Genomic DNA, 22604 nt, shown 5'->3' with positions numbered 1-22604 from the left:
TTTGTAGCCTCTAGAGGGCACCTTATACCTACACACTGTAAAGTTTACTCATGTTTATTACATTGCACCTGTTAGTGCAGGAGAAAGAACTAAGGAAATAAAATAACAGATATTTTAGAGGAAATGAGCAATTACTTTTATTTTTATTCTTCTGATATAAAATCAGATGAGTTTAATCAAAGAAAAATCAGGTTAGCATAAGGGGAAAATCAAGGTGATTAGAATTGCTAAGCAATCAAATACCTCTTATTTTAAGAGGTCAGTTTAAACCCAGATCTAGCTAGTACTTGGGGTTTTTTTGTATTATTGCTTTTTTAAATTTCTTTGTCCTTTCTTTTTATTCTTTTTCATTAATTGATGTGAAGTCTTGGTCAGGATGTTCTTATTGTTTAGTGTAGAATGTGTGAGGAACATGCATATGATAAGTGGGAATGAGATCTACCTTAAAGCCCCTGTGAGTTTTGATTGAAAATGTTTATTACACCTTGTATAACTCATCAGGAATGTCTGATCAATATCTCCATGATACACAGCATTTCCTGATAAGGACAGCTACTATTTTTGAGAAAACAGTAAGTGTTGAGGCACCTTAATTTGTCCTTTTGGCAGGTAGATAGATATCAAAATATTCTTTGTGTAATTGAACAATTGCCAGGGCTCTCCTCAGTGGAATATTCTTCTTCAACTTTTCCTCATCTGATCTAACAGCTTGGGCTTGCATAAACATACTGTTTCTTTTACGTTAGTGGCAGAAATCTCTTTCCTTCCTTGGCTGGAATAGAAGTTTAGGTGGCATATGTTTAGTTATAAATTTTATCTTGCAGGAACCATATATTTGGAGCTTTTTTCTATTGCCCTTTGCAATAAATCTTGGTGCATTACATTATGCTAAGATAATAGGGCAATTTAAATTCATTCTGAGAGGAGATCTCTTTCACTCTGACCCAAAATATGTTCAGAAATTATGATATTAATTTTTTTAAATCTGAGTTTTAATTGCAGTCCATTAGACACCTAGGAAGATGAGGCCATCTTATCTTATAGTTGAGAGATACTGGAAAGAAAATATGTAGGAAAAAGAAGTGACCACATGAGCCTTCTTAGGATAATAGATATAATGGAGGATACTGCATTTTTCTTGTCTGCCTGATGGTAGATGGAAGACGAAAAATTTTCATTTGTAGTTTCTGTTCTTGCAGCAGTTTCTCTGTCTCCTACTTTTTGATTTTTGTCTTGCAGTATCCTTGGTAACAGCACAAGATTAATTACCTAATGGCACTGAATCCCATATGCATATGGGACACCAAATACACCTAACATAGCTTGTTATATTCTTTCAGTTTCTGCTTTCTGCAGGGTGTGGATTAATCACTTTCTCTTTCAGAAGTATACCAGCCAAAGTTCCCTGACGTATTTCTTTTCTTCACATTGATCATTATTAAACTATAGCTACAGGTATTGCAAATATCAGTGACGGATAGAAACTGATTGTAAATGGTATTCTGTATCACTCGATTTATGATTTCAAACTATAATTCAGTATGTCTGGTAGTGTAAGTCATACTTGAAGTAAAATAATTTTTTTCCCCATACTACATTATGGTGCTCTTCATGTGAGAAAGATTAGGATTACTGTGTAGTGAATTTAATGAAATATTTAAGCATTTATTCTAAACTAAAGGACAAACTTCCAATCCAATTTGGGAGGGTTTAAATATGTACAAATGAACCTGCCTGGATGAAGGACCTAGTATGATAGTAAAGTGTTCTTTTGGGATTATGAAGGAATTCAATTTCTTGGGTGTTTTTTCTCTCTCTCTCTTTTTTTTTTTTTTTTTTTTTTTTTTGCTTTAGCCCTTGTGTTCAATGCCAGAAAGTGCACAGCCCTTAAGAAAACTTAAGAACTACAATAGTGATAGTAGCTGTGATAGCGGTAGCAGTATGTCAGAATCGGGAGAAGAAACTGAAAAGGAAGATCACAATGAAAAAAAAGAGAAAAAAGTGTCATATGATCTTGAAGAAAATAGATACAAATCTTTGGAACGATCAGGTAAGTTAAATGGTCACTTTTCCAGGTAAGAATGGCATTCATGATGAATTATATAAAATACTTCAGTATTTTAGACTGTATCAACATTTGTAACTCAGGGTTAAACAGCAGTTTGCCTGTTTTGTCTTCTTTAAAATCTTTTCTAAGTTAATGAAAATGAATTTTTAAAAAAGGAAAAAATGAATATTCTTTTGCCAAGAATGCTAAAGAGAAAAATACACCTGGGCTACACTTGGAAATGGTGTGAATGTTCCTCTTTGCTCTTAGATTTTTTTTTGAACACATTGTTATTTTTTTCCCTGTAAAAGGTAATCTTATTAAGCTTGAATTTGCTGGAATATAGAAAGGATAAAGAAATGTATCTGGAGACATATAGAAGGTAATATATTCCAGATGAGATCCCTGCACAGATTTTTTTTTTTTCCTGATTGTTTTCTTGCTTGCTGCAGAGCATTAGTGTGAGCATGTTCTGTTGAACATGGTAGATACACTGCTAAAACAAAAAATAGCATGCTGTGTTGTCTCAAAGAATTTCATCATGTAATTGCACACATACAACACGGCTTCTAAAATTTGTTTTTCATAGCAGCATCCTTTATTTAGCAGAAGACTGAATTAAAAAACTGTACAGCTATGCAGGAGCAGATGAGGGAGACCGGATCTGCAAATATGTGATCCATCAACCAAATTTTATCTCCTGTTTCCATATTCTTACCGTGAGGAAGCCACACACAGTAGCCACATATTTTTTGACCTATAGGGCTTATGCATTCTGTCATAAATCTGATGCATTTTATAGAGGACTGGAGTCTACCTGATTAAAGCTGACTATGAGGAAGAAATAAATGTTCTTACAGAGTACGTAAAGTATGTATTATTAGGGGATCTGATATGGCTGACTGCTACATATATAGTTGTTAGTCAACATACATTATAGTACAACATACATGCACACATGTTGGTCATATATGTTGTTAGTTGCAAAGACTGAAAAATGGGTGTTAAGAGAATAATAAGTAATTACATCATTCATTTAATTTGTCTGCAGGTAGAATGAACTGGAAACCTTCAATTAAAAATACAAAATCTCCATCATATTCATCCCCCACATCATCCACAGGTCCAATAAGGCGTTCTGTAAGCTGCCCTCGTTCAATATCAATATTGACTATGCAGTCACAGGCAGCTGAGCAACGTCCCTTTTCAGCCAAAGCACCTCTGCAAATCCAGCGTGCATCCTCAGTGAATAGGTCTCATTCTTTAAATCGTAGCCCATCTTCGGCCAGAGTCTCTCAGACACCCAGCTTGGCAACTATGAACTCTTTGGGGGTGAGTTAACACAACAGTTGCGTTCAAAATGTGTTCCATTTCTCTAAAACTCAATAAATACATTACTGATTTTTACAATGTCAGAAAACCTGAGGTAATATAGTCAATGCTATTTTGACAGAAACTCAGGAATATAAGATCTCTAGACCTGCGTATGACTTGCAGTGAGTGCTACCTGTGGTGTTTCAGCATGTCTGGTTCAGCAATACAGATGCTACATTTTGTGAGAATGGAGATCTTAAAGTATTAGTGACTGGGAAACCTTCTCTCCGAAATAGTTTTTTGAAGATAGAAGGAGTTTTTACCTCTCTTAAAAAGTTTCTGTGATTTGTTTGGGGATGGCTGGTTCTGAAATAAGGATGTACCTACCATCAAAATTTTTACAGTAACAAAAATACATCAATATTTCAAAATCAGTGTATACTCCAAGGGTAAATACATTGTACCAGAATAAGACATTAGTAAGACTTTGTTTGGGTGTCCGTTGTAGAAGGAGGTATAATTAATTTTCAACCTACTGCACCTGTTTCGCATACACTATACCACTGCAGTAGAGCTCTACTTCCAAAGTGAACAATTTAAAATTTATAGATAGGTCTTGTTGTCTTTAGGATTTGCCACTGCAATAACTGTCTCAGAAGCCATCTTTTTTTTTTTCAAAGTGAAGATAAAACTTCTTTCATCTTGAAGTCTGCCCCTGAGACAGACAAGCATTTAGACTCAGGTAGTCTAACTAAATAATTAATAGAATAAATAGATCAGATTAAACACTTCTAGCTGTTTAGAATTTGTGTGGCTAGTTGTAATTTCACAATGTACTTCTGAACCATACATTTTTTTCCTTTTGTGACCAGACTGTCATCCAGTTTGGTATCTCCTTCACAGCCTAGACATTTCTTTTTTTGTGTTTGCATGACGGACCACATATCCACTTATCCCTAGGCAGTGTTGCTGGGATCAGTCCCCAACCTCATTCAGTATTGTATTGTGTGCTGGTGCCGGTGTGTTTCCATTCATGCTTTGGTGTCTGACCTATATATTTCATCACCCAAATAATTCATCTGGAGATGGGGCAAACCAAATTGGCACTTTTAACCCATACTTGCAGTTTTTCTCTATTGTGGTCAGCTTTGTGAGAAATCCTTTTGTAATGCTAATTAACTTGCTTCATAGTATTTACTATCTCTAATCATAATTTTTATCTGGTAGAACGCTCATGGTCTGTTTTGCCTGTGAGGCTTTGTCTAAATGATGAAAAAGAATCCTTTTAAAATTGTGTGCTGACATCTTGTGAAATACTCCTTAACATGTTTTTCCATCTTTAAAGTCAGCTAATAGAATTGGAAAGACATTAAGATTGTGTCTTCGCCACAACGTGTTAAAAGTATTTTTTATCACATTAGCTATCTCAAGTTTAAGAAGTACCCTTTTATCTTCAAGATGTACTCTGAGAGTTTAATGAGACAGGGCTAATACAGATTTTTCTATTCACATTAACTTTATATCAAATACAAATTACTGAAAGATTAAAACCAGTCTCTTACCATCTGACATTAAAAATGGGCTACTCACTTAAATTAACATTAGTAAGAAACCATGCTCTCTTTTTCATTGAGAAAGCTCCGCCACAGAAACGATCTTGATTTGCAGAACAATTATGTTGGGTGATAGAGCTTAGGTCATGCTTCTTAAAATAATGTGAATAAAAGTACTTGCAGAATGGATAAGAACTACTCATAATTTAGCACTGTATTGTGAATGGAACTCTTCATAATTATTTTTGCAACTAAGAATAACATACTATATATTACTGATAGAATAAAATTAAAATTGATAAACTGTAACTTACTAAGAAGAAATAATTTGTGTGTGATAAAGTATTAGTTTATCTATCCTTTGGGCAAGAAAAGAGCACTATGTTGTCATTTTTGGAGGCTGCTGAGATCCAAATGTTTTAAAGGTATGGGAACTAAGTTTAGAATAAGCCATTTATAGTTAGGAATTGCAAACACGTTATTGTAGCAGTTATAAACAGAAGTGGATTTGGAAATATTTGCTATCTTATATTTCAGCCACATTATTATATATCATATAGCAAAGTATTTTGTTATGCTTGAAAATATTTATCACTTACTTAATCAAAAATATCCTTAAGTAAATATCATAGTTTTGAATTTCACTCTTGAAAAAACATAAAACTAAGCCCACTTAATCTTGCAAATGTGAAAGTATGCAAAAGTAAAGAGGATGAGAAATACTTCTAACTAGTGTCCAGGATTTAAAGAAAATTCCAAAAACCCTCCAGAGATGGTCTTATGCAGATACTGTAGGGGTTCAAGTTGGTGTTGGTATAAAAAGCACTGATATTTTAAACAAAATCCTGGACAATCAAAGACACTGTCAGAACTCCCACTGACCAGAGTAGGAGCAAAGTGTCCTTACTTTTTAATGCTTCCTGAAATCTTGGCACAATGATGTATGATCAGCAGTTTCTGTTAAATTGTTGCAGTGAAGAACTGAAAGGCAGTTTTATATGACTAATAATTTTTTTCATTATGTTGAATTTAAATTCAAAGTCTGTTATCTAAATTTCAAATTTATATTTTAAATGAAATATTGAATATATATTTGCAAGCTTGTTTGAAACAGAATGAACATTTGACCTGTTTTTCTTGAATTTCTTGATAACTGTTAAGTAATGGTGATGCATTAGTGTACATGAAGCATATGTGTCTATATTGGTTATGTATTAGATAATATGTCTATACACTTTAATAATATATTTTATGTCACCCTATTTAGAATTTGTTTTTGTCAAGGAAACATCTTTGTAATGTGATCTAATGACACGCTTGAAATTTTTCCTCTGCTTCGTATTGTTTTCTAGAGCGAGTCTTTGATGCAACAGAAAACAAAAGAGCAAGAAGTTGCTTTGACAAAAGAGACTCTTCTCATGATCAATGACATGAGAATGAAGTTCCCAGGAAAAACAGATGAAGAATCAGAATTAATTATAGAAGATGTAAGTATCTATAAATAAGAAACGAGAATAACAGGCTAGACACTTACTGTTTAGGCCACTAAAATGAAGGAAAGCAGGAAGCTCAGTTTATGATTCATGAGCTTCTGTGGCCTTAAAACTTCCAAAACTCCCAAAACTCAGGATAATTCAAAAGATTTCGAAAGCTTGGAGCTTTGCATATTTTCTGACCTTAAAAGAACACTGAAAACATTCCTATGTTTTTATAAAACGTATGAAAAGCAATCAGGAAGGTTAGGAAAATTGAGTTTTTCATTGTGGAGAAAGTTCAAACTTTTAAGTAAGCTAAGAAGAATGTTACAATTCATATTTCATCTGATATTGTTAGTACAGATCCTGACATGTTTAACTTGCTCTCGAATAGGCATACTAGAGAACTCAGAATGGTATGCTGCAAGGTAAACTGAAAGTCTGCTAGTTGTGAAGAACACCAGTCAAACTCTTTTTTGGCTCTTCTAGTCTGTCAGCTTACCCTTTCTTACATCCAACATTGTCCTGAGCCTCATAATTTGTTATGAAAAACACATGAAACAATGCCCAATCTCAAGAGCAATTAAAAAGCAACACCTAATATTAAGATATATAAGCAGAAAACACATGCTATCTAAATCCCTTTTAAATATCTAGTACAAAGAAGCTAACATCAGCTTGGAAAAGGAAAAAAAAAGAAGATAGAAGTTCTTTTTTCAGTCTAGTAGAAATATGGAGGGATCTCGTAATTTAAATTAACACTCGTATTCTAATGTAGTAAGCACAGTCCACGGTGTGTTAAAATTAATCTAATTCATTATCCGTCTGGAAATGTCCTTTGCTCTGTTTGCTTTTGTCACGACCCAGACTGGACAGACCAGGGAGTCCTGTTTAATTTGAAATTCCCTCGGGCTAAATTAAGGTGAAAGGACACCAAAGGATCTGTTAAAGATTTTATTCATCACAGAAGCAAACAGAACTGGGGAGGCGTGGTAGTAGGTGGCAGGGTTTCTCACAACAGGAATTGGCATCAGACTACTTCTGTAAACCGTGTAACCATACACATCAATTCAGGGAACAAGGAGATCCCTCCCGTCGCGTCTCGAGGTTCAGAGCAGACCCCCTGGCTTTCCAGACTCCTCCTCAGCAAAGGGCCCAGGGGCTGCTGGATCCACTCTTAGTCTCAGACTTGGTCAGTGGTTTATATCTTGAAATGGATGAGGTGTAGGGATTGTGGAAAAGGAGGAGGAAAGAGAGAAGAAGACGAGAGAGAAAAAGGAAGAAAGATTTCACTGGTCCTGGGTCCAGCGTTGGTTCAGTCAGCTGAGGGATCCAGTCCAGGTGGGCTTGTGCACCTGGGGCTTCAGCTTGTGTCCTTTTATCATCCTTGCCCCTCCTTCAGGCGGGCTCTCAAACTCGTCAGGTTAAAAAGCAGTTTGTGAGCCTTTGGGCTTGGGGGTTGTTTGTGGAGTAACTTCTCCTTCCTTGCAGACACGGCCGTTGTTTGATCTTTGTATCAGAACAGCTTATCAGAACAGGGAGCTGCGCACCCTCCAGCAGGCCCTCCCCCTCCTGTTGCTGATGTCTGAGCTGATGGGCTTTTCACCTTGGTTCCTTGCTGTGCGGGGGGTTTGTCTTTAAGCAGAACTTGCCCCACCGCAATGTTTGAGACGTTAACTCTTTCAGTCTCTCACAGCTTTCAAAATGTTGATTGTCTCTAGTAATCTGTGCAACTGCATCACAGTGGAAGGGAATTCTCCTGTACTGATGGTTGATTTGGGTGATTTTGGAAGATAGCATTCATAACTAGCATACTGAGTTTCTCATCTTAGAAGCAGAAATAAAATGCTTCATTAAACTTTCTCTTTCAGAAATGTGTGTGTGTGCATTTCTGTACATATGGGAGTGTGTGTGTGCGCGCGCGCGCACTCCACCTAGTGGTGCTTTCTCATACAGTGTTAGCATGGTTATAAATGCACTTACTGCAGAATTCTTTTATAAATTCGTCTGGCCTTAACCAATTTCTGATGGAAAATAATATTTCATCATGGAAGGAAATAAATAATGGTATGTTAGTTGTCAGTGAGGCAGAACTTGTCATAGGTTTGGAATAGAATAGAAAGATAAAATAACAAAATGACAGCTCACAGCTCAGGCTATTTTGGTAGCACTTAGCCATCATAAAAGGAGAGTATTGCAGTTCATAATGATCATTTATAGAAAGGATGTTTTCAAAGTATGTCTGATGTCCATTGTGCAGCAAAAAATCTCACTATTTAAATAGATTAACAGTTATGCATTATTGAACTTACTGCTGTGTTCAAGGAATCTGAGCTGAGTCAGTCAAGACAAGTTCCTACCTGCTTTGTAGTGTACAACTGTCAGAATCAGGTGGAAAAGAGGGTAGGATTAAACTGAAAGATTGCACACATCTTTGCAAATATTCCCCCACATAAATTTGCAAATATTTTTCTATTTCTTTTAGAGAAAATTTCTTTTCACAGAGGTGTTTTAGATGCTCATGCTTTTTAGCATTAGGAATGCTCATGAATGCAATGCCAAATTTCAGTTGTTTTTATGTGTATTCCTTTTATCTTGTGTTTTGCAATGACTACAGATTATGGATAATTGGAAGTATCATAAAACAAAAGTGGCATCCTATTGGTTGGTAAAACTGGATTCTGTAAAGCAACGAAAAGTAAGTAACATATTTCATTTTCTGAAGATCATCTGAAGTAGACTCATAGCTGTGTTTCTACTGGTGTTTAGCAGTAGCTGGAAGTGACTTGAGATGCTAAAATATGCTATTAATACTAACATATATATGAATTAATTCCACTGCAGGAAATTATGTCGCTCCATATTTAGACAAGCATAATTATCCTGGAATATAATTTCAAAAACAATTTCTTAAAAAATTAGTCTGCTGAAAGAAAAGCAAACAAATAAATGGTTAGTGCTTACATACCTAATTTTTAGCAAACATTTTTAGAAGTGCATTGATTCAGCAGATTTGATTGATAAGGGATAAACCAGTCAGCAGTTTCAGACCAGGCATATTAAAACTCCATTAGAGTTAGTGATATTGCACTTGGTTATTTGAATCTTTGACCCACAGTATTACAATGGATCATGCTGAATAAAAAATAGACCTGCCAAGCAAAGATTATTGGCATTGTTATAATGTTCAACTAACTGTCTTGCAAAGGACTAATTATATTTGTTTATCATTCTCTCTTCACTCATCTGCTATCCAGGAGCTACAGTTCTGTGTAGCATCTGAAGAGTTTTTAATCTGTTTAAAACCTGACATATGGTATTATGTCAGTCGTATCTGTATGTCATATGTCATTCAAAATCATATTCCCAGTGTAATATTTATTTTCCTTAATGTATCAGAGATTATATCTATTATTAATACTTTGGTACCCCTAAACCAGTATTTTGGCTCTTTCTCTGCCTCAGTCACTGACACATTATGTGGATTAGCATATGAGGTCCAGGCATTTAATCTCTGTGTGTCTCAGTTTCACAATCTATTTTTATAGACCATAAAAGAAAGTAACAATCAAAAAGCTGCGTACATGATAAATATTATAATTGGAAAACTTTGTTAGATTGTTATAGAAGAATGGAAGAATGATTTCAGATCCTTATCTCAAATTACTTTTTATAAAATCAGCAGTATGATCCTCAGTCTTTCAAATTATATTTTATTGAATATTGTATTAAATGCTTGTATTTTCATACTGGACAAAGGAAACGTGTCCATTTAATGTGATGTCATACGATAGAAATATATTTGACTATTCAAGTTAAGTTCAGATATTAAATGGAATATGTGTCCACACAGCTTTCTAAAACTACATTAGACATAACAAACTGAAGAAGAACTTGGAAATGTAGGAGGCTGTAATTTAAACAAAATCCTTCTCAAACCATGTCAAATGGCAGCATAGATCTATAATTTAGCAGAATTATTTCTTATGCCATTAACAGGAATCAGTAGAGCAACCAACTTCATTGGCTGAAATTGTGTCCTTTTTTGTTTGATATCTGTAGCTGTTCTGCTGAATAGTCCTTTGCTTAAAATGATCTCTTACTTATTTTTACTTACAAGAAAGAGTGCTGTAGTCCGAATATACATGCACATAGGTCTTTTCTATTGTGTGCATATGGCAGTTGTAGCCTTTTGCCCAAAACCAGAGAGAGTCTTAGTGGGGGCTTGTAGAAAATGGTGATATGGAGGAAGAGCTGCTAGGAGGGAGGGAGGGGTCGGTAGATACATACATACATAGATAACAGGGCCCAAAATTCACACTGCTGCTGCAATGGAGATCTCATTTTCTCAGCAGGAATCTTTGGGGCAGTTGGAACTAGTGGGGGACATGCTGCTAGAATTGGTTTCTTTAATCTGTGATGCCACAGGTGTGGAAAGTGTGGGCCCATCATTGCAACTGAGATACAGGGCTTTCACACAAGACTGGTTAAGGTGTCTTCTTCAATCTTTCCCCATAGGTCATGCCCCAAAACTATGGGAAGGAATTACCACAGAGAAAGTGATACATCTGCTCTTTGACAGACTGAGGTTGTTTACTATACATTCTTAAATTGCCCTTCCTAAGCTCCTTTTGGCCATCTGGCTTAATTTACCTGTGTCTGTCTGTTTTGTTTTTTGTTTTACTTTCTTTTCAATCTAGGCAGAATTTTCTCCTTTAAGCGTTATTTTAGAAAGCCTACAATAAAGGGTAGTTCTGTCCTTTATTTGACTGACAGTTACATAAAACCAAGGGCATATGTACAAAGTCAGGATTATACAGGTTGATATGCCAGGTCATTATTAACAAAAACTGCACAATCAGAAATGTGGATTTCTTTGCTTTTCTTGTGAGGATATCTTTTACAACTCAGAAGACTTATAATTCCTGAAGCACTAGTGGGCCCTTCATCTTTGCTTGCACTGGAAATGATTTGCCTTTTTTTTTTAAACTGCTTTTAACCTCAATCCCTTCAAGCAATCAGATAGTTATTCTTAGAAGGGTAGTTTATAAAAACGGGTTAACTTTGACAATGACGTTGCAGCTGAGGACTGCTAAATGTGTAAGCTTTTGTTAATTTGAAAGAAGTATGTTTTATATTCCATTGAGGTGGGTAAAGGAGAAGCAAGCTCAAGGTGGAGAATATTTATGCAAGTAAGGAATCTGTCTCAAAGGTACCTTCTGCAACTTTGTGAAATACAAAACAGAAACTCAGTCCCCTTCACTATACTTACTGGGAAATTCTAACACACAAGAATGAAATACCTGGGCAATGTACTAGATTTCACAATGTTCATCCCTGACAGCTATATTTGCTTAACAATTATTCAACGTGATGTAGAAAAATTAAACTTCTGCTCATATTCTTAATGTGTAATATTCCTGCATTACAGCAGAGATACATTAGGCATTTAGAAGCAAGTTGAGAGTAAACTGATGAAATCAATACATGCTAAAATGAAATTTAGTCTCCCAAGACTTTAAGAAAAAAAAGAGACTTTTGCATGGAAGGAGTTGTGACTGCTTCATGTACATCACTTCATCACTTTACGTAATTTCTTTAAAAGTGTTTTGATGGTTACCAGAGGGTTTTGAATACGTTCTTTCATAACATCTTGTTCTGTTACACCTAGATAATTGGTTACGTTAAAGTAAATGATGTAAATTAAAGTAAACAGAAAGATGAAGGCAAACTAGGGGAATTACTTAGAAGAATGAGGATGTAGGTTTCATGAAGTTCCAACTCTTGTGAAATGCCTTGTCTCTTTTCTTAAATGGATGATTGAGGCCATGTTTGCAGATTAAGAACAATTAACTGGGACTTTTTCCCCCTCTGGCATATTGGCAATATCAACACAGTAAAAAAAAGTAAGAAAGTTTTTTTTTCCAGAGTAGCTGGCAGTCTGCGGCTTGCTTTAGGATGCAAGGTTCAGTCCTTAGTTTTCTTCAACTCCAGGTGCTAAAGTAAAAGCAAAAGCTCTACATTGGCATCATAGTTCCTAGCTCATGTCTTTTGGACTAGTGAGAGAATCTATACGGGGTGGAATTGTTCTGTTTTACACAGGGAAATAAATTACTATTAGTGTAACACTGCAAAGAAATGTATGGTTGATCCTTTATGTAATCTAGGAACTTAGTTGGTTCAAATGGGTGTATACAATCACAGCTACTGGCCATTTGTGTGGGAAAGCCTTAATCAGGCAAGATACTAGGAAAAGGCTGCTTGAGATGCATTAAGACAGTAGGCTAACGCTGCTAAGGGAATGTCTGAAAATCTGGACCCATTCCACAAGCATGTGGTAGTCCAAAACCTGGGTTTAGCTCCTGCAGTCACTAAACAAGATCACCTTTCTTAGGTTATAATTTACTACTCTTTCTATCTCACTTTTAGGGATGAAGAGACCACAGGTGTGGTTTTTAGTATGTTAGACATTCATACTGCATTCCTAAAGATTCCCTGCATTCATAAAGATTCCCAACAGAGAGGACACCGTCGTATTTGCACTGGCTTATTATGTGCATGGAATTAGTGCAAGACTGTCCTGGTTTTCACTGAGATACAGTTAATTTCTTTCTAGTAGCTGGTATAGTGTTATGTTTTGGATTCAGTATGAGAAGAATGTTGGTAACACTGATGTTTTCAGTTGTTGCTAAGTCATGTTTAGAGTAAGTCAAGGATTTTTCAGCTTCTCATGCCCAGCCAGCAAGAAGGTTGGAGGGGCACAAGAAGTTGGGAGGGGACACAGCCAGGACAGCTGACCCAAACTGGCCAAATGGGTGTTCCACACCATGTGATGTCATCCCCAGTATATAAACTGGGGGGAGTTGGCTGGTGTGGGGTGGGATGGAGGTGGCACGGATCACTGCTTGGGAACTAACTGGGCATTGGTTGGCGAGTGGTGAGCAATTGCACTGTACATCACTTGTTTTGTGTATTCCAATCCTTTAATTATTATTGTCATTTTATTATTGTTATTATTATCATTATTAGTTTCTTCCTTTCTGTCCTATTAAACTGTTTTTATCTCAACCCATGAGTTTTACTTTTTTTCCTGATTCTCTCCCCCATCCCACTGGGTGGGGAGAAGTGAATGAGCGGCTGCATGGTGCTTAGCTGCTGGCTGGGGTTAAACCACAACAAAGACCCATGCATGCAGACTAATCCTAGGTCTTCAAAAAAGAGTTTAAATAACATGTAAATGACATATATCATTGAGGTTGTCATTATTAGGTATCTATAGATTTTTCTGCCCGTTAAGCATTACTCTTTACTACACAGCTTCATTGTGCTATTGCAAGCATTTTGCTTATGCTTTGTTTCCTTCATCACGTCTAATCAGATTATAAACAACCGCTTGTTATGCAGGACCAAAAAATTGCAGTTCTACACCATGCTTTCATACTTCACTGTTCTGGTATATCTCCTTCACCTTTTGAGAGTCAGATGTTTCACTGTGTGATTCAGTCATATCTGAAAGTTTCCTGGGAAAGTATTGTACCTTCAAATTTGCAACCTCTTGTACCAAATAAACAAATACCTCCATTGGTTCGCCACCCGCTTGAGTCTGACTGTTTTTTTGGAAGATGCTGTTTTGTGAAAGAGGCAATAAGGGTGTCTCCTTTACAGGAAAACATGTTGATTTAACTGACTTTTTTGTTAATAGGTTACATGCATCACAGGCTTTTTTTAGGACAGATTTTACACTATTCAGAGTGCCAGTGTGGAGCCTAAATACTACTTTGGTCACAAAACTACTCCCAGTCTTATTGATAGTATCTAAATAGACAGAAGCCAAGGCACCCTGGAGCCTGTTTCTCTCCAAGGATTATGCAGAGAACCTAGAGGCCTGACTTAAGAGAATGTACAGATGTTTAAAAGCAGGCAAGATGAATCCCACCTTCCATCTCCCAGTTCAGTGGGATGTGCAAAGGTGTATCCAAGAGGACTGTTGATGAGTTGGATGTGTGACTACCTGTAAGTGTGTGTGTGGACTGAGTAGCTAAGACTTAGTGGGTAAAACTCTCAGTGCTATACTGAATGCAGCTTAGCGTTTTCTCCACCCACATTTTTACACACTTGTATTTAAATGTTGTCTGCATCTAATAAGTCCGTTGCACTTCTATAAACATTGCTGTTTTAAATATCTTGCTGATTATTTTCTTGCTTATTGATTTCACTACGCTGTTTCCTGCATGAAAGGTAAAGTAAAATGGTTTGATCTAAGGTAACACTGAGCTTAAACAGACATTAAACCAAAAGCAGTTTGTAGCTTTTCAGGATGGTATTTTAAAAGGGTATGGGAAAAGAAGAAGAGATAATCTTCAAATATATAGTATTTGGGTTGTTAATTACATTGCTTCTAGTCTTTAGTTGTGTCCATTTTGTTTCTTTTTAAACTTGTTTTGTCATTTAAACAAGCTAGTATTGAACAGACTGAAAAAAATAGAAATGAACTTTTCTGTAATAAAAATAAAATATTTTGTTTTGGCTTTGCAAATGTTATTGACACAAAAAGCATATCATAAACATTTGCTGATGAATACACAGAAATGAAACATAGACATCTGTGGGAATTTATAGCTGTGCAGTCATATGTGCGTGTGTGTGTGTGCAGTGAATCAGTGAACAGTTGGTTTTAGGTTTTGCAATACGCCTTTGCTTTGATTTGCTTCGAATACTTTTTCCTAGGTTTTGGATATAGTGAAGACGAGTGTTCGTGCAGTTCTACAGCATGTCTGGAAGGCTCCAGACATTGAAAATTTACATCTGTACCGTCTCTTTAACCGTGTATTTAATCGCTTACTTTGGAGCCATGGTCAAGGTTTATGGAACTGTTTCTGTAATTCAGGGTAAGCCTATTTTTCTTATCTTAGTCTTCTTCATAAGTTCACAATTGCAGTCAATGCTGGCATACTTTGTTGCTCATTTTCATTCAAGACAATGCTGTAATACATTGAACTTGTTTTAAAACCATCTAAAGATATAGTATAATTAGAAATCTAATAATCTAGGCCAACGGTTCAGTAATGGAATCAGACATTTAGTAATGTATTTTAAAATATAATAATCTAAAGAAAAAGTCTAATTTTCAAAATATCTGAGATTTAGATCAACTGTTTCATCAGATGGTGCACAATTCTGAGGCCAGACCACTGTAAGTGTGAAACGTGGACTTACCATCAGCAGAAATCATTGTCATACCTATTTGAGCTCAAGACTTACAAGGGAAGAATTCAGTCACAAGTGCAGTTGACATCTCATGCCAAATGCAATGCCAAATGCAATGTCAGTTCCGTGATTTACAAATAATGAGTTTGAATTTCTGTGCTTGATTACATTCACTGTTTCCTACACTGGTGGGAATTTGAGTATATGCAGAATAGGAAATGTCCACACTGAGGTAAGCAGATGTTTGTGGTTTGAGTACCAAATACAAGTTTTCTATGGGGAAAAAAAGATCAGGCCATATATTGAAAGTTCAATATCCTACACTTCAAATGCTACATTCCTGAAATCAAAGGCATTCATGTAAGGATAGGTTTGGATGATCAGATCATAGGTACAATATAATCTTCCCCCTCCCGCCCCCCCCCAATTTCTTCATAAAATAAGAATACAAATGTTTAAATATGAAATATATTGCATACAAAAAGACATTTTCTCTGTAAGTATATACAATGTATAAAGAATGGGAGGGATTTTGATTAGCTTGCATGAGGTGTTCTAAGAGATTTATTGAAAATGAACTGCAACAAATGCAGTAGTATGCTGATGGATATTGTATGTACAAAGAAATCAGGTCAATATGTTCTTCACATATAGTCATTTGTCATATGTAGAGAATGCATGTAATGCACTAGTTAATTGTTTCCCAACAAAATAGATAACAAGAAGAGGGATCTGAGAGTATCTAAAAGGTCATCAGTTTTTTGGGCTTTTTTATCATTATCTTGTCATTGCTGAAGGCTTGTTGTTGTTGTGCAAGCCGTTAGGAGTCTTCACTTTTTTTTCACTGAGATGGGCCATGGGCACATGCAGATAATGTCAGCCTTAAGATTTGCTAGGGGTAGGTATTGGGTATGTAGCACACTCCAAAAGTTAAAGTAGGGTGAGAAAAGATTTCTGTGTTTCCAATCTGAAACGGGTTTTTTTGTATAATCCTCAGCATCTGCAGGGTCCCTTTTTCATGCCAGCGGAGGCGTGTGAAGTCTTGAGTCCAAGCTCAATTTTTGTTGTCATAGAATATTATAATTACCTTCCCTTTTAATAATGCTGTTATTACTTTGAATTTTACTTTTAATGTGCAAATCTTCTAATATGCATGAAAATTTTCATTTTAGATTTTTTTTCTCTAAAAAGAATGGTTTTTATTCAAAACCTTTGAACTACTCTGTTGCTTACTTGGCTTGGGAGAAGAGTCTTTGAGCCAGCAGAAGAGTTCAGTGAAGAGTTGCATTTCTCATCTAGCAATGATTTCATTCATGCAGAACAAAACTCAGCTGACTCCAAAGTGGAGCTAAATTCTTTGACAAAGATCCAATTCCTTGTAAGAGGAGTTTCTATGTAAAAGATTCTAAAAATACTGCAAAAGTAATATACAAATATCCAGTATGCGTAGAGATCAGTCTGCATGTAATATACTTAACACAGAATTCACAGAAGAAAACAGAAAGGCTGTTTGTACCTTCCCAGTATGTTTATTTAGTTACAAGCATCCTTCTTGCCATGTAATCCACAACAGGGAACTCATGACAGCACCTCTGTAGCAGAGGCCAACTTCTCATGACTCTTCCTTTGAGTTCATTGTGCCATTTTAAAGAACAGATTGGAATAAACATAGATCATGTGTAGAATTTGGACAGGAAGGGGTATTAATGTGCTAATTCAGAAACAACATGAGTATATGAAAATATATTAAGGAGTATAGTACTTTCACTATTTGTAAGACATATGTCTTGGGAGAATAGCAGAGCTAATAGCCTTAAGGTTTCCTCTTGCTGGTTAGATCTCTGCTAGGCATATGCTATTTTAGCAAAAAGAATGAACAAAGAAACAAAGAAAACCTCAGTGAAATAATTGTGATGTAGATGCTTTCATAAAGCTATCTTTGTTTTACTGTATAATAAACAAAATTATTAAGAGAAAGCTGGTAGAACCATTTGACTTCAGATAGTTATAAAAAGAGCAACATGTAGTTGACAATAATGCACAATCAAGCATACTACTTTTTTCTGGATCTGGTGAGAACTCCATGGTTTCTTACTAGTGTATGGAAACTAAATTTACAGCATAACAAATTAAGCTTCCTTAGGTAATAGTACTCTGATCCCTGTTGACTGCAGTATAGTGGAGTATGAACTGAATCTGTGTAGCAAATGGAGGAGGTTGCACAGCACGTTTATATGGAAGCTCATTAAAATTCATATATATATTTCAAAATCTCAATCTTTGTTATTGGGGCAACTGTATACCACTATGTTCATAATCAGCCGTAGTTATAGCAGGCCACGTATTATTCTTCACTAATAAAATCCCTCCTAACTGCAGGAAAGTGATCACAGACCTCAAAGCCCAAGACTTAAGGAATTTATCAGGAAAGTTTCTCCCACAGGACTTTGGAGATTTATGGATTGAATTAGAATATAATTATGTGTAGCACTGTGAATCTGTTGAACGAATGTAATACTTAAAACTTTATCTTGCTGCTTTCTACCAACCATCATGTGACTTCATGAGGAAAGAATGAAGACAATAGATTAATTTCCATGTAAAAATACATGTGGAAAGTTCCCAGACAGGAAACAGTATTGAGAAAAATATATTAAAGAAAATAGTAGCTCCTCAAGTAGTAGAATTATTCAGTTTATGAAGTGAAACAGTTTTGATGCCTTATAAACAATATTTCTTAAACAATTCATTACATGGATGATAATAATAAAGGAGAAATTTTGTCCTTGAGTTTGTCCTGAAATCGTGTCACTTGAAAATTATGTGTGCAGTGGAAATTCTGTAGGACTGAACAGTTTCAGCTGGAACTTACCATCTAGACTGAGGAGCCAGGCTGAAAAATCAGTTAGCTATACATACAGCTTATCTTTTAGTCATTAATGTTCATAATTCCATCCTAATACTGCATAATTTTAAAAATCTCACTAGGCAGAAGTAAGCTTGCTGGTTCTTTGATGTTGTTTTAAGGAGAAACTTCTTACACCAGCATTGTGAAATCTACTGCTGATCTCAGTGGACAAGGCTAAACCATCCTGGATGCTGTGTTGAAGCCAGATGCAGCAAATTTTCCTTGCTCTATGAAGTGCTTCTTTCATAAACAAACAAAAACCCTCAAGCTTACAAACCTTCTGTGCTACTGGATAATATTTTGACCAAAACCAAGTCTTCACAGGGACCATTTTGCACAGACAGGAGTGTTGAGGTGTATGCAAAGAACTATTGTCTTCTGTGGTAAAAGATACCTGGTTTATATTGGTATGGTAGGGTTTGGTTTTCTCTGGAAAGAGAAATGGCTTTTTAAGAAAACAAAAGCACGATGGTCTGCATTTCAAAAAGGAATGCTTCTACAGATACACTTTGCAAGCTGCACTTGCTTGTAGGAGACCAACCCCATATGACCAGACAGAATAATAAGAGTATTTGAATGACTAGATTGAGGAACTCTCCTTATATGATTATTTGGATAAGGAAGCGGAGTACATACTGATCTCCTATAAATTAATTTCGTATTTGTTTCTTAGTATCATGTACTTAAATTAGAAGAATATTATTATGCTGTGTAGAGATTTAGAAAGAATTTATTACTTTTATTAATTTCTTTAATACCATATCACATTCACATTCAGGTGGTAGCCTGTTAAAAATAATGTGTTTTTTGTTATTCCTGTTGTAAGACACATATACAATTATGTGACAGTAAATCTTTATGTGCTAAACCTAAGTAATGGTCCTGTAAACGCTTTAGGGAACAAACCAAGTGAAAAATGGTTCTGGACATTTCACATATGAAGATTAACTCCTTAATTTGTGTTTTAGACTCAGCATCTGCCAGCACTTGTGTTACAATAATATAGAGCTTTCCTGTAAACAGGCAAGGTCATGCTTTTTCTCTTGTTCCTCTATTTTTAAATCCGATATAAAGCAGTAGAGCTCTGAGATTGCAATTTGCGACAGAAAACATGAAGTCGTGTCTTTTTCCCTAACAGGAGTTCTTGGGAAACCATATTCAGTAAAAGCACAGAGGTGGTGACTCCTGAGCAACTCCAGTGTTGCCAACAAATAGTACAGCTTTGCAAACACTGCCTACTGGTGGTTTACAAATATTCATCAGATTCAAGAGGATCCCCAACTGGGATTAGCCCCCACTTGGATGATACAAGGTATACATTTCAATATTCTCTTCCTAACTTGTAAGTATAAGGGATAATATTGGAGCAGGTTTCAGTCTATGTTGCTACCACTACACTTTTCTTTAAGCCTAGTTCAATATGTATTTAAGAAAAAAAAGGCAACCCGCCCAACGTTTTCCTTGATCCTGAACTTTTATCATTCTAATCTCTCTAGCCCACTCATGAAGTGCTACTAAAAGATGACTTGATATATACGCATTTTGTGTGAAAGCCTAGTTCGCTATGTATTTAAGAAAAAAAAGGCAACCCCCCAACATTTCCCTTGATCCTGAGTTTCTGTCATTCTAATCTCTCTAGATCACTCATGAAGTGCTACTAAAAGACGACTTGATATACACATTTTGTGTGAAAGCACACTTATTAAAGTTTTGATCACCTACTGCCCAAGTAGCTGCAGCAAAGGCTTTCCATAAAGTGAACTGAAAATTTCCTTTCTTCCCCTTCTCAGATCCCTCAAAAGTCACTGATTCCAGATTTGCATTCCTAGAGGTATCCTAACATGTACGATACTTCTGGCTTCACATTCGCAGTGGGATGATATAGGGGCAGAGCTCCAGCCAAGGGTCAGGTAAGTGCCATCTGATTTACTGTATTGCACAGTTTTGCAAAGTTGATTTCCAAAACCTACAGATTGAAAGTTTTATTATTTCACCTTACAGAGCATAAATATATTTTCAAACCTTGCAAAACAGCATCATATAGTAAAAAAATTATTTGGCACTTACCCGATTCTCCATTGGCTGGTTTAGTTCTCCAACTGGATACAATAGGGATTATAATATTGTCAGTTTAGGGATTACTGAAAATGCTCCAACTGTGGGAGTCAATGATCTGCAATTTAACAGCTGTAGGTGGAGAATTAAATGTAAATTGCAAATTACTTAGGTTCCAAATTCTATCCATAGTGGCAATTTGAATTATTATTCATACAAATTTACCAATGCTTTGTTTATATAAAACATCTTACAGACTTTATTTCATAGAAGGGCTTTATGAGTTAAATATTACGTGAAAAGCAAACCTGTGATATATTATCTGTTAAACTTATTTTATGACTTAATTGCTTACTTGCCTTATCTCAGACTAGTTATTTGATACGCTGAACCCATTTGTTATTGCCATATGGATCTTAAGGCACTCTAACATAATTTAAAATCAACCAGAAACTGAATTTGTTTGGTCACAGCAAAACTAGAAGTTAGCCACAAAACAAGTCATATTCAATATTAACATCTACTGAGCTATAGCAGGAGTATGGTAAAATCATTTGGTTTAGCTAAGACTAGAAAATCTTCAGCCTTGAAGTTTTTATTGCTTTTGCTGTTAATACAGCAGAAAATTTTTCATCATGACCAACGACTAACTATTCAAACTGATCAGATTACACTAATGTACTGCAGCTAAATGGCTTGTGTTTGGAAAGCAGTGAAAGGGATGGTCCAAGAGAACTTTCTCGTCTCCAGTTTCTGTGTTTTCTTGGATAATGAATGGAAGTTTATTCACAAATTTCACACACTAGAGGAATCTAACCACTCTATATCCTAAATATCAGTATGTCTTCAGCAATGCAGTGTCATGACAACTCTGATTGATTCAAGTTACAGTTTTTATATTAATCTCCAAAAATGTTACATCTGTACTGTGGATACAGCAATATGCTAGTTAACCATGATATACTGAATTTGTGAAATGAAAGATATGTATGGAAATAAATGCTCTTGCTCATTATGCTCCACAATTTTAAGGTAATGAACTATTTTTCTAGAAATGGGAGAACCACAATACTATTTAACTTTTCATCTAGGTTCCTGTTTTTAAATGATATAAGAATCTGCAATACTAATAATAGTTTTCTTGACTCTCCATAAAATTGTGTGAAGTACAAGAAGAGATCAGAATATAATTTAATAAATGTACAAGAAGTCAATTTTTTCAAGACTTTAGAAAATCTAATTTGAAGAATTTTTTTTTTCCTGAGCACAAACCAATTTTTTGTTTTGTTTGCATTTATGAAACAAATGTTTGTGAAACTAAAACTTTCAAAGATTACAAATAGATACCTCTTTAGCTGGGAAAACTTATTTGTACAGGGAGAGACAAAAAGGGAATGAAAACTGGCACAGAGTTCTTTTTTCACTCTTCAAATGTGTTCTCAATCCCATCTCCTAACTGTAAATCCACTATATGTCATGAAGAGGATGAATAGGAGTATTAATGTAAGTGTGTATTAATGTCATTTTTTTCTCACAAAATTAAAAGTGTAAAGAGAACAATAGGAGAACTCAAAAACTATACCGAATTCTCTTTAAAACAATAGCTAAAAGACTGTGTAAAAAGTCAGACTTTTCATATTTTGATAGATTCACCTGTGTTACAAAATTAAAAAAACCAAAACCATCTACTGCTAGATTCTTACAGCTTGCTAAATAATCTTATCTATTTCATGGCATATTCTCTGGGAAGCATTCGAGTTTTTTACTGTATCGTCAAGCAAAGGTAGGACTCAGTCTGGTGATGTAGTGAACGGTTAAGCTCACCACCAACCTGTTCCAAATTAGACTTTATTTTTTTGGAAATTGTTTAAAAAAATGCATTGGTGATAATATTTTTATAATAACAGCTTTTCTCAAAGCTTAAACAAACCACATGGGTACACTTTCTTATATAGATTGTCTTCCATTGCCAGTGTGATGCTGTTTCTATCCATGTAATTAGTAGGATCAGTCTTTTAACTTATTCATCATTAATCAATATGATT

The 22604-nt window shown here is 35.5% G+C and overlaps 1 protein-coding gene across 11 annotated transcripts in view; it reads left to right on the top strand.

The window, feature by feature from the left end:
- Window positions 1–22604, top strand: part of TTLL7 (tubulin tyrosine ligase like 7) — an 81423-nt gene that overhangs the window by 55826 nt on the left and 2993 nt on the right. For 8 of the 11 annotated variants that reach the window (XM_069789088.1, XM_069789083.1, XM_069789079.1 and 5 more), the window contains 6 exons: window positions 1855–2050; window positions 3099–3379; window positions 6267–6401; window positions 9007–9087; window positions 15117–15277; window positions 19643–19816. In XM_069789088.1, coding sequence (XP_069645189.1) covers window positions 1855–2050; window positions 3099–3379; window positions 6267–6401; window positions 9007–9087; window positions 15117–15277; window positions 19643–19816 — 1028 coding nt within the window. Of the gene's footprint in view, window positions 1–1854; window positions 2051–3098; window positions 3380–6266; window positions 6402–9006; window positions 9088–12818; window positions 13458–15116; window positions 15278–19642; window positions 19817–20294; window positions 20392–22604 lie in introns of those variants that run through there. The other 3 variants (XM_069789087.1, XM_069789086.1, XM_069789090.1) reach the window with 3 other exon arrangements.

This window comes from Haliaeetus albicilla, chromosome 8 (assembly GCF_947461875.1).
Source record: "Haliaeetus albicilla chromosome 8, bHalAlb1.1, whole genome shotgun sequence".
NCBI lineage: Eukaryota > Metazoa > Chordata > Aves > Accipitriformes > Accipitridae > Haliaeetus > Haliaeetus albicilla.
The sequence above is the reverse complement of the archived record's forward strand: the minus strand, read 5'-3'. Positions and strand labels throughout refer to the sequence as shown.